General features: G+C 37.2%; 1 protein-coding gene across 1 annotated transcript in view; it reads left to right on the forward strand.

Moving 5' to 3' along the window:
- The window catches only part of CEP192 (centrosomal protein 192), a 131,517-nt gene that overhangs the window by 23,332 nt on the left and 95,065 nt on the right, over positions 1-13,120 (forward strand). The window contains exons 8-12 of the mRNA XM_019668227.1: positions 302-450; positions 1,727-1,871; positions 2,322-2,452; positions 8,466-8,826; positions 9,257-9,400. Of these exons, the coding sequence (XP_019523772.1) occupies positions 302-450; positions 1,727-1,871; positions 2,322-2,452; positions 8,466-8,826; positions 9,257-9,400 (930 nt within the window). The remainder of the gene's footprint in view (positions 1-301; positions 451-1,726; positions 1,872-2,321; positions 2,453-8,465; positions 8,827-9,256; positions 9,401-13,120) is intronic.

Raw genomic sequence — 13,120 nt, forward strand, 5'->3', positions numbered from 1 at the left:
TGTTACTCCATTTTTTTAATAATTTACTTTTTTTCCCACTGATCTTTGATGTCACATTTATTATAACCTAACTTATGATATATGCCAGGATTTGTTTCTGTTCTATCAAAGAAAATTAAATATTTAGTTTTTATTGGCATCCTCATAATAATTTATAGACTGAAATTATAATTTTTTTCATGTCAAATATTAAAACACAATTGCATAGACCATCGACCCATATGTTTTATCAACTTTTGATTAAATTATAGTTCAGTCACTACTCTAAAGTCTGACCTTTTTTCCCTCCATTTACCAATAGATGATGATATTGATGATGAAGAGTTTTATGATGATCATTTGGAGGCTTATTTTGAGCAACTGGCAATTCCAGGAATGATATATGAAGACCTAGAAGGACAGGAACCCCCAGAAAAGGATTTTAAATTACCCACAAGTGATCCCATTCAGGTATGTTCCAGTTGTTGTAGTTTTTCATAAATTTGACATTAGGAAATTATTATTGGTCTCATTGGATAGTAACATAAAACTTAAGTTTTTAATTTTCTTTGGACTGTATTTTCCTCCAATATAAACAGATGAGAAAACCCTTTCCTGTTTCATCTTACCTTTTCCTAACCTTCAGAAAAATTAAGAGTAGCATAGTGAACATCTATATACCCCTCATCCAGAATAACCAATTGTTAAAATTTGCCATCTTTGCATTTTCTTTGTCCCTCCATAAATACTTTATTTCTGAATCATTTAAAAGTAAGTTTCAGATACTATGACATTTTACCTGAAAATTCAACATTTATCTTCCATATTGAATAGGGCATTTTTTCTGCATAATCACAGTTTTGTTACCTAACTTTGACACAGTAATTTAATATACAGTCCACATTCACATTTACCCAATTGTCTCTGAAATGTCCTTTACTTTTACTGTTTTTTTTTAGCTGAGCCATCCTGCCATCTGTTGGCAGCTCAGCAGCAGCTCAGCTCAGGCCAGGAATCGAACCATCGACCCTGTTGCTCAGAGCTCACACCCTTGAGCGAGCTCTTAACCAACTGAGTCACTTGGCCGGCCCCTACTTTTACTGTTTTTGATCTAGGATTTAATCAAGGATTGCACTTGCCTTTGGTTGTTGTGTCTCTGTTCTTTCAGTTTGGAGTAGTTCTTCCTTGTCATTAAACTTTTTGTAAAATGGCCCACAAGCTATATAGATATATCTGATTGATTTTTTTCCCTCCTGATTAGATTAAACATTTTGACAAGAATTCACACTAAATATTTTGCTTATGAACAGATTAAGATTAAGCATAGGTGGTGATGTGTACTTCTCATTGCATCACATCAGGAGACAGATAAGGCTATTTGTCCCACTGTTGGTGATATTGTGTTTGATTATCTTGGTTAATGTGGTGTCAGCCGGATATCTCCTTGTGAAGGTGTCTTTCTTTCCCTCTTTGTTATCAGTAAGTCATCTGTGGGATGATACATTGAGATCATGTGAACATCTAATTCCCCAGATTCATTTCACGAACTGGATTTGGTATCATTGCTGAGGCCTTCCAGAAATAATTATTGCATTGCTGTTTACAATGGTGATTTGTCCAATTCTTTCTACATTAACTACCTGACATCCTTCTATAAAGAACACATTCTCTTCTCCCCATGGTTTCCCTCTCAAAATGTTCGATTTTAATTAAAAAAATTAATAAAGCTAAGATATTCTTTCCACAGGCAAATGAAAATTGTGGTTTAAACTGTAAATCTCAGTCAGAAAATAACAGCTCTCTGATTTCCCGTGGCTCACACTCTTCGGGAAATTCTGAAACAACTCACAAAGAGTCTGAGGAAGGCTATGTTGTTTGTCTACCTGGGACCAGTAAGTATTGAAATATGATTCCTTTGTTCTTAAATTCTATTTGACATTGCAGTTTTGCACAAAAAAATCATTTCTTTGTATGATTTAACATGTAATAACCCTTGTATCCCCTCATATCTTGAAATAGTCTAAGACTTTTCAATAGAGCTTTTAATAATACCTGAGTTCATTGGTATTAGAAATAATGTAGTCTGTATTTCGTGATCGTATATTATGAATGATTGTGCTCTCTTCAGACATTTGAGAATTATAAATTAAATCTCTGTATGGTAGCAGTCTGTCACATTTACCATTGCCTTGTACTGATGGTTATTTTCTTTCATACAAATTCCTGTATTTGTCATATGAATGCTAAATATTAGGTCTACATAAAATAATTTTAATAGCAAGACAGTTAATACATTAGATTACTGAAACTGACATTGCTCCATTATTTTTTTTATATTTTAGGTAATTCTATAGATACTGGAGATAGACAGCATGTAGATGGTATGTTACCATTTTCCTCTACTATTTGGAGAGTTGAAAAAGAGAAAGAAAGAGCAGAAAGTTCGAAGGGTATTGTTCTACATTGTGGCAGAGTAAGTTTATATGCATTTTCTTTAAATTTTCTATAAAAAGATAAAAGTCTTTTATGATAGCAGTTGTTTTCAAAGCAACAATTGCTGACTTCTGGAAAAATATAGCAAACAAAAAATCCTTACTGATAATGTTTCTGTGTGTGTATATGTGTATCTTTGATATTACTAAGGTGATGCTAAATATATAATTGTATACATTTTCTTAAATTTAAATATTTAATGACTTACATTTAGACTATTCATTTGAAAAGTTCTTAAGCTCAGTGTTGACACCTTAAATAAAAAACCAACCTGATCATCTTTAACCTTGCTCACGCATGTTTGTTTTTCATTATTTCATTTTTTTCCTGTTTATTAGTGGCACCCCATTAGTCCTATGCTTGAAACTTGGTAATCATTTTTGACTCTTACCAGTTTTGTCCCCTTTTAAAAAGTAATGTATGCCTCAGGATCGTATGATGATTTTTAATTTAGAGGAGTGTGTGTGCTTGTATATATAGAAACAGTTGTTTTATCCTCACAGTAATCCTTTGAGTGTATTAAAGCAGCAAGTGATAATGGGGTTGTCATTTTAAAGGTGATGTAGCTCAGAAGACCTAAATCCTGTCAGTATGTCTTCAGGACTATGTCTTAGACTTATTCTTTCTTGTTCAGGATGCTTACAACCATATGTCACATGTCTGATTTATTGCCCCATTTATAGTATTTCTACCACTCTGTTTTATTTGTCAACGTTAGGTTAATCTTGTTGCATTGGCATATATATGTGTGTGTGTGTGTGTGTGTGTGTGTGTGTGTGTGTGTGTGTGTGTGTATAATTTTATTTTTTTCTATATATAGCTATATATCTATACATATATAGATATATATTCTGTGTCTCTTTCAAATTAATAATCCTTAAAGTGCTTTATAACCTGGCCCCTAGTTAATCTGTTTTTCTCTTGTATATTTCTTCTACAAATCCCTGCTCCTACTTTTTTCTCCCCTCCTTCTCTAATCCAGACTATAATCTTACCAGTCTTAGATCTAGTCCTTAGTTACTTTCCAGTAACTCTGGACTACATTAATTTGTCTTAATTGCTATTATGGTGATTGTATTGTACAGTGTAGTACTGCATTTTATATAGGAATATTTTACTTGTCCAGAAGTTACCTATTCAGCAGCCTCAAGAGTTGTTACTCATCAGAGGAGCCAGTAAATGTATAGAGTACAAAGCCCCTTTCATCAGGTAACCAAAACAGGTATTCAGAGTCAATGGGTTTTCCTCCTAGGATAGTGCTGTGGATGCTTGGTCATATGTATAGTTATCTGACAATATGAAGTTATAATTCTAATATATTTAGTGAACAGATGTCCATCTGTTAGCTGATTAGAGGTAGCAAATCAGGAAAGAAAAGGGCGATGGCATCTATTATTGATTTTGTTAAAATGTGATAGTTGATAAAATTTATAAATGTGTCTCTATCTGGCTATTTTTATTTTTTAAATTTTTTTTTAAAGATTTTATTGGGGAATTGGGAGAGGGAACAGTGTTGGGGAATCAGGGAAGGGGAACAGACAAGTTGCTGCCCTTTTGTTCTTCAGTCTAGATGTGAAGGATGTCACTTTAACTGGCCCATGTTGGTATTGTGATCATTGAGCTCTTCCCTGCAGAGGCAGTCGGTCACCGGCCATTGGATGGCTCCTCACGGCGGCTCATGGCAGCTCATGTCGGCTGCCGTCAACTCACGGTAGCTCACGGCAGCCCACTGCAGCCCCACTGCAGCCTACACCGTTGCCAGTGAATCACAGCAGCCCAACTCCAGGTCGAGCTGTTGTTCACCATCTTAGCTGTAGAGGGTGCAGCATCACTGGCCCTCATGTGGGATCTGAACTGGGGCCCTGCTGCTCAGAGCTCACGCTCCCAAGCCAACTCTTAACCAATAAACCACTCGTTCGGCCCCATTTTCAAAATTTTTATTGCACTGTTTATCCTTGCTCTCGTCTTGTCTATCTCCCCAGTTTTTCCTTTTTGTGATTTTGGAAGTTCTGTTATCATCCTTTAGAGATTTAGCGTACATATTTTTCATATTTTGACACTTAAAATCAGCATGTTTTATAGTCACTGATATGTCATAGTTTAATGTTTTCTTTCTTAGTGGTACATACAATAATGGTGAATCTTAAAATCAATGGTTAGATTCTATCTGCGAAGGATGGTATTTTTCCATTCTTTGGAAGACATACTTCCTTTTCCCTAATTTATTATGAGACATACTTCTAAGCTGTTATTTGAGATAATATCAGCACATTACCAACAGAGTGCTTTGTTGCCTCATTGATTTCCTTAGACTCCAGTAAGATGGGACTTTAAAATACAGTTGATCCTTGAACAACACAGGTTTGAACTGTGTGGGTCCATTTATATGCAGAATTTTTGTAAATATACAGTTAGCTCTCCATATCCCCAGGTTTTTCATTTGCAGATTCAACCAATCTTGGATTGAAAACAGTATATTCAATCCACATTTGGGAATCTGTGGATGTGAAGGGCCGACTGTATACATTGTTCTCCATTTTATATAAGGGACTTGAGCACCTGTGGAATTTGGTACATGCAGATTGGTCCTGGAACCAATCACCTGCGGATACCAAGGGACTTTAGTTAAGTTTTGGCGGGGGGGGGGGTGTCAAAAGTTATACTTGGATGTTTGACTGTGTGGGGTTCAATGTCCCTAATCTCCGTGTTGTTCAAGTGTCAACTGTACTTTCATTACCTCCTCTCAAAATCCCACCTCTAAGAGTCCTTTGGATTGCTTTTATTTTTTTTTCCTTTTCATATTACCTAACTCTTAAGTTTTGCTGAGAGTTAAACTTTCAAAGTGTATACAAAGACCTATTTTGTGTTTAAGTTTAAAAACTGTCAGAGAAGCTGCATTCCTCTTTTTTTGTTTTTATTTTTATTTTTTACAAACCTTTGTATGTAGGGCTGACTTTTAATAGATCACAGCAAGGGAGCTGCTCTGCTACACAGAAAACCCCAACCCAGAAGCAGGTAATGTACAAATGGTTTAGCACCAGGTTTCGCACCAATGGTGCGTTGCTTGTAGGGAGAGGGAGCGGCTCCACCAAGGCCCCAAGTTGCTACCCTGTGTTCTGTCTGGGCGGGATTCTGACTGAGAGGGTGGTTAGTCATAATCCCACAGGCAGTAGCTTCTCCCCATTGCCTTCTCACCCAAGCACTTAAAGGGTTCAAATGCACTTCATTAAAGAGTTCAGTGATTTTGGAGTCCGTCACCACCTGACTGCATTCTTTATTCAAGATTGTTTTAAGTCACTTTACTAGGATGAGAGCTAGCTAGTTTCACTCATTCTGGTTCTTTTTAATCTGTGCTAGTATCATGTATGAAAAATAGTTATCTAGTTTTAAATGGCATTTCTCTGTCTCTGTCTTTTTTTTCTATGGGATAGTCATATTTTAACTGTTTTTATAAGCTTTTGATATTAAGGAGGTATTTTGATCCATATGCATGTATTTATTTAGCTCAAACAATAGACATGTATTTTCTTAAATAATTCTGGAGCAATCTGAGATGAAGGTTTTGGCAAGGTTGGTTTCTCCTTAGGCTTCTTTCCTTGGCTTGTAGGTGGCTGTCTTCTCCCTGTGTTTTAACGTGATATTCCTTTGCTAATTTTTATGCATTTTAGGCTTTAGAGTGTGAATTAGTTTTCCAGGGCTGCCAGGACAAATGACCAAAGTTTTGCTAGCTTTAAAACAACAAAAATTTATTCTTTCACAATTTTGGAAGGCAAAAGTTGAAATCAAGGTGTTGACCTGGTGTTCCTTAGCTTGTGGCTGCATTATTTCAGTATCTGCCTTTGTCTTCACATGGTCTTTCCCTCTGTGTCTTTCTGTCCCTCTGAAGTGTTCCTCTCCTTTCTCTTATAAGTACAGTCGACCCTTGAACAATGCAGGGGTTTGGGGTACTGACCCCCCACACAGTTGAGAATCCTCGTATCACTTTTACTTCTCCAAAACTTAACTACATCCCTTGGTATCTGCAGGTGATTGGTTCCGGGACCTGCGCCGATACCAAAATCCATGGATGCTCAAGTCCCTTATATAAAATGGCACAGAACAATTCATATAGTCGGCCCTGTGCATCCATGGATACCTAACTGTGGATCCAAAATACTGTTTCCATCTGCAATTGGTTGAATCCATGGATGCAAAACCCAGGAATATGGAGCCCTGACTGTGTATTTAATGGAAAAAGTCCACATATAAGTGGACCTGCACAGTTCAAACTTGTGTTGTTCAAGGGTCAACTGTACACTGCTCATTGGGTTTAAGGCTCATTCTAAATTCTCAGTGGTCTTCTCTCAAGACTCTTAATTACATCTGCAAAAACTGTTTCCGAATAAGATCACAATTTACTTGGGGCCGGCCGAGTGGCTCAGTTGGTTAAGAGCTCGCTCAAGAGTTTGAGCTCTGAGCAACAGCGGTTCGAATCCCAGCCCGAGCTGAGCAGCCGCTGAGCTGCCAACAGGTGGCAGGATGGCTCAGCGAAAAAAAAAAAAGATCACAATTTACAGGTTCCTGTGGTTAACATTCAGGCTTATCTGTTTTTGGAGATATAATTTAACCCACGAGAGTGTTAACACTTAGAAGATTATCTAGGGCCAGCCGAGTAGCGTGTTGGTTAAGAACTGGCTTGGGATGCCATAAGGGCCCTGGTTCGGATCCCACCTATGAGGGCCAGTGACACTGCCCTCTACAGCTAAGATGCTGAACAATAGCTCAACCTGGAGCTGGGCTGTCGTGAGTCGCTGGTGTAGGCTGCAGTCCCTGCTGCAGTGGGCTGCCGTGTGTAGCCAGCAGCCAGCGTGAGCGGCCCTCAAGCCTCAGTGAGTGGCCATCCAGAAGCCGGCGACTGATCTGCCTTGCCCGGGAAGAGCGCAATGATGGTGCCAACTTGGGCCAGTGAAGCAAGGTCCTCCACAACTAGACTATAGAACAAAAGGAGAGCAACTTGTCTGTTCCCCTTCCCCCAATTCCCCAGCACTGTTCCCATCCCCAATTCCCCAATTAAAAAAAAAAAAAAAGATTATCTACTGAAGAATATAAAACTATTCATATGTATTTTCTCCTAATACTTTTACATCTAAATTTTTAGGCCATCTAGAATTTATTTTGATATGAAGTAGACATATCTGTTTGTTTTTTGTATAACAAAATCACCCAGTTAGTAAATGGTGGCACTAGGATTTAAACTTAAGACTTTATTTCAACGTTAGCATCTTTTTTTTTTGTTATATGGAACTAATAATACCTCCTTTTAGTATTCTAACTTTAAAACCTTTGCCCATGAGGCTGTTTTTGTCATACATCTTATAACAGAAAAGAGTGCTGTTATAGGCTTTTTTGACACTTTTTTCATAGCTAAATGTCCGGAAAGAGTACTATAGTCACTTGAGCCTCTTTTCAGCAGTTGTTATTCTAGGAAAGAATAAGTGCCATTTAGGAAAGCATGTTGGATAACTTGGTTTTGAGACACTGACTTAATTTGCTGTGTCTGATACAATTGTCATTGGACTACTCAGGGGCATTTGTAGTTTTGCTGTTCTTCTATTAAAAGATGCTAATAATCTGTGTTTTCAAGGTCTGTTTTTCATATTAATTTTGTGAGGCTGGTCACACTAATGGGCTTCCAACCCTGTAGAGACTTTTAGTGGTAATTATACAAATTAAATTGACATTTCCAACATCCTGTAATGTAATAATCATGTAGGACCCACTTTTGGTACCTGAATCTGTTGATGTATGTTTGCCATGACCACATTAGCAATTTTGGTCTTCATAAATTGCACAACATCGGTTCTTACATAGCCTAGAAGAATATAGTGACTACTGTATAGTCTGTTCTTTTGTATAATAAACATTTTATGTCAACTATGTAATTTTTTCCCAAAAATTTTAGAATGGGTTATGAAAAACAAAACTTACTGTTGTTCTCTTATTGGTTTTTAAAGGAATGCACAAGAGAAGAAGTTCTGGTGAAGACTATCAGGGATACTGATGTGAAACTTAACCCTGTTTATTTTCATGACACAAATGTCAGTAAAAGTGATTTTGACTTGGTAGACCCATTAAAGCTGGAGACATGGTCTCCTCCTCAAAATAAGCATTTGGCATCAGATTCAGAAACGGTTTTGCACATGGATAGGTGTTTAGACACTGAGACTCCTAAAGTGTCCATTCAAAAAAATATGAACACAGCATCTTTGAAGCCTGTTAGTGACAATGGAATTGATTCCACTGATATTCGTCGGTCATCAACTAGCCAAAGGCGAACATGTGAATGTTATGAGTCCATTGAAAAGAGGAAAGACCGTGAGTGGGCTTTTTTAAAAAGTAAAAGTAAACAAATATATAAAATGTTTATACATTTTGAATAGAACATATTTCTAAGTAGAACTTGCCTAATCTTTCATATTAAAATCTTTGAGTACTTTATGAATTTTAAAATGGTGTCCTTATTTACAGATCTTGTAGAAATGTTCCTTTCTAAGTATTCCTTTTTCCCTCATTCGCCATTGTATACTTTTACTGTAAGTAAAAGGTACTATAAGGTAGGCTTGTCTACCATCAGAGAGATACTTTTCTTTTGGGGAAATGGATTTTCATTTTTCTAACTAGTTTTGGCCAGATTTCAGTAATGTCGATAACCAAGATAAGTCAAAAAAGTAAAACTATTTATGAATATTATATCATTTTACTTATTGCATGTGTCATTGAATATTTTTGGAATTTTATTTTTTAGCAACTGATCTACCCCAGAGTGTGGTCTATCAAAATGAAGAAGGTAGATGGGTCACTGACCTTGCTTATTATACGCCTTTTAATGAAGAACAAGATTTAAATATATCTCTAACTGATGAGATGAATGAAGACTTCAGATCTGGTTGTAAGTGTATTGATAACCACTTTATTGTACCATTTTCATTGTTTCTGATGGTGTTCGAAAATTACTCTGTATATATAAATTGGCCACATCAAATCCCTCCTGGAATGCATAATATGGTACATAACTCTTCACTTGTTTTTATAGGAACAAGGGCTTGAATTAGTCAGTGTTAATCATTGCAGAGTGAGCTGAGCCTTTTCTTTATGCAAGGACAGTGAGTCAGACAAGTACTCCCTTATTTCAGTTTAGAACCTTTATATTGTAGAATTGGGCTTTACTTTCTCTTACGCTTCACTTTCTCTTTGTAAGATCTGTCTTGAACAAAAGACATTTTCTGGTAAATGAACAATTACAAAAGCCAATTCATTTTGGAGTAAAAGCTAAGAAGTGTGGTAGGAATGATGGCAGAAAAGTGACGAAAAAGATAAATGAAGTCTCAGAGGATGAGTGCATTAGTAATCAGTTAGGTTTGTTGATTAGCAAAATCTCTGACAGTGAAAGAGGAAAACTAGAGTAGGTCTACAGAATGAACAGCATTTTATCTTCATCTCTGGAGATTTTTCTGTGCTGCTGAGGCCTCCGGTCCCTGAGCATCTCTAAACCTGGGATGAGGAAAGCATGCAGTGGCCTGTGAAGCCCATTCTTATTTTTAATAGGCTCAGAAGGTACCAGAGGAAGAGATTATTTTAACTGCTACATGTACTACTCTTAAATATCCAGTGATATAGAAGAACAGAGATAAGGCATTTTTACAGCTGTTAAGAAACTGTCCACAGCTGAGAGGGATAAGATAAGAATACAGAACAACAGTTAGCATCATAAGAAACACAAACCAAATGCTTTGGAGTTTAGAAGAGAAATAACTTATTTTTGAGTGGGTAGCAGAAAGATTTCACATATGTGGCTTTTTTTTTAGATTTTATTGGGGAATTGGGGGAGCGTTGGGGAAGGGGAACAGACAAGTTGCTGTCCTTTTGTTCTTCAGTCTAGTTGTGGGGGACGTCGCTTCACTGGCCCGTGTTGGTATTGTGATCATTGCGCTCTTTCTGGCTGAGGCAGATCAGTTGCCGGCCATTGGATGGCCACTCACAGCAGCTCATGGCAGCTCATGCCGGCTGCCAGCCGCTCACGCTGGCTGCTGGCCACTCACGGTAGCTTAAGGCAGCCTACTGCAGCCCCACTGCAGCCTACGCCCTCACCAGCGACTCATGGCAGTCCAGCTCCAGGTAGAGCTGTTGTTCACTATCTTAGCTGTAGAGGGTGCAGCGTCACTGGCCCATGTGGGATTCATACCGGGACCCTGCTGCACAGAGCTTGCATCCCAAGCCAACTTTTAACCAGCAAGCCACTTGGCCGGCCCATAGGTGGCTTTTGAGGTTGAGTTTCACTGGGTAAATACATATTTCAGGGAATGAGAAATTCCAAATGGATGGAAAGCCCAATGAAAGAGAATGAGATGAGAAAGCATGGGCATGTTTCGAGAACGGTATTCGTGGCAAGATATGGGAAGGGGAGAGTGGTATGAGATGAAGAGATGAAGCTGGAGAGGCACAGTAGGGCTGGGCTGTGGGTAGAACATTGATTACCTTGTCAAAGAGTTGAGGCTTATTTGGTAAGCCCTGAGAGCCACTGAAGACTTCCTTGTCCAACTTGCTTTGCAAATCTTCTGGCCGCAATGGTCAGTTGAATGGGAGATTCCTTAAGATGTTACAGAAATCTTCGGTGTTACAGTGAGAATTAACAGAAAGTAGCTAATGAAAGACATGGAGATGCAATAGTCAGAATTCAATGACTGGGCTTCAGGGGATAGTAGAAAGGCAAGAAAAGATTGAGGTTTGTGGTCTGAGTTACTTGGGAAAATGCCAATACCATTAACTGAGATGGGAAAAACAAAAAATTGTAGAATTTTGGATGATTGTGGTTTGAAGTAGGGATATTTAGTAGTTGAAAATATGCATCAAATTAGAGGTTAAGTTATAGTAAGAGCTTGTTCAATGTTATCTTGATTTAGAAAGGACAAAAGGGTACAGATTGAACAGTGGATGTTGACATTGTCATTTAAAAAGTCAATGGTAAGGAGTGTAAATTGATACAGCCATTTTGGAAACTTGTTTGGCAGTATCTTGTGAAGGTGAACTTTATAAATTTCACACTTTATGACCCCGTATATACCCAGTATATGGGGTGTATATGTTCACCAAAAGACATATACTAAAATTTTTTAACAGCACTAGACGTATTAGCCTCAAACTAGAAACTCTGAAATTCCCATCAAAAATGGGATGGATAGTGTTTATTCATACATTGGAATGCTGTGTAGCAATGGGAATGAATGATGTGTAGCCACATGGATGAATTTCACAAATATGTTGAATGAAATAAGGCTGACTGAGAATAATTATACTATATAATTCTATTCTTACACAGTTCAAGCATACCCTGCTCTATGGAGTAAGAAACAAGGATAGTGGTTACGCTTGGAAGGGCATGTGATGGGAAGGAAGCTGCAGTGGCCTTTTGGGTGTTGGCAGTGTTCTGTTTCTTGATCTGGGGTGTTGACGTGGCTACACACATGTTCCGATTGTGAAAATTCATTGAGTAGTACACTTATATATATACTTTTCATAGGTATATTATGCTTTGGTAAAAAGTTTTAAAAAACTAGTCATCAAACTGAGAAAAAATATTTCTAATTCATATTATAGATTAAGGGCTCATTTCCCTAATATGTAAATAGTTCTGATAAACTATAAAAAGACCAACTACTCAGTATAGAATTGGGCAAAGGATATAAACTGATAGTTTATGGGAAAGGAAATATAAATGATGGTTAAATAAAAAAGTTCATTTTTACTTACGGAAAGAAACGCAGAGTAAAATCACCCCAAGGTGCTATTTTTTAGTTATTTCATTGGCAGTGATCCAAAAGTTTGGTAATAAAACGATGTTGGTAAGAGTGTGAGGGAAATAGGTATCCTTAAGCATTATACACACAGCCTCTAAGTGCAGCAGTCTTGCAGCACCTAGCAAAATTACAGATGCACATGCCCTGTAACCAGGCAGTTCTCTTCGGAGTATATTCTTCAGATACACTTGCACGAATGGTTTGTGATGTATGTTCAGTGTTATTACTTGCACATTGTTTATAATAATGAAAGGTTGGAAGTAGCATGGATGTACAAAATAGGGGACTGATTAAGGTACATCCATACAAGGAATTTCCCTATGGGTATATATATTTAAAAAAAGGTAAAGGAGCTCTTTAGGTACTGATATAAAATGATCACCAAAATAAGTTATTTAAAATCCAAGAAATAGAAAAGGATATAAAATATTCTAACATTTATGTAAAAAGGTGGAAGATGGGAGGACCCATGTATTTGTAAATGCATATAGTGGAAAGATTTTTAAAAAGAAGAAATTGATTACAGGAATCAAGCTACTTGAACTCAAAAACCAAATATTTTAAAATAGGAATTTCAGGGGTAGTTTATACACTGGTTGCTTCTGGAGGTGTGGTAAGTTGGGTCAGGGATGCGGGAGAGATTTTTCAGTGTTGTATTCCCTTTTATGTCATTTGGTTAACCTCTAAAAAGTCTTTATTGAAGCATAATATACATATATTATGTATACATATACATATAATACATACATATTACTATTAAAGGAAAAATAAATAGGTAATGGAAGAATTCAATGAAACCATCTTTGTGGGATGAC

Source organism: Hipposideros armiger, unplaced genomic scaffold, assembly GCF_001890085.2.
Source record: "Hipposideros armiger isolate ML-2016 unplaced genomic scaffold, ASM189008v1 scaffold_522, whole genome shotgun sequence".
Taxonomy (NCBI): domain Eukaryota; kingdom Metazoa; phylum Chordata; class Mammalia; order Chiroptera; family Hipposideridae; genus Hipposideros; species Hipposideros armiger.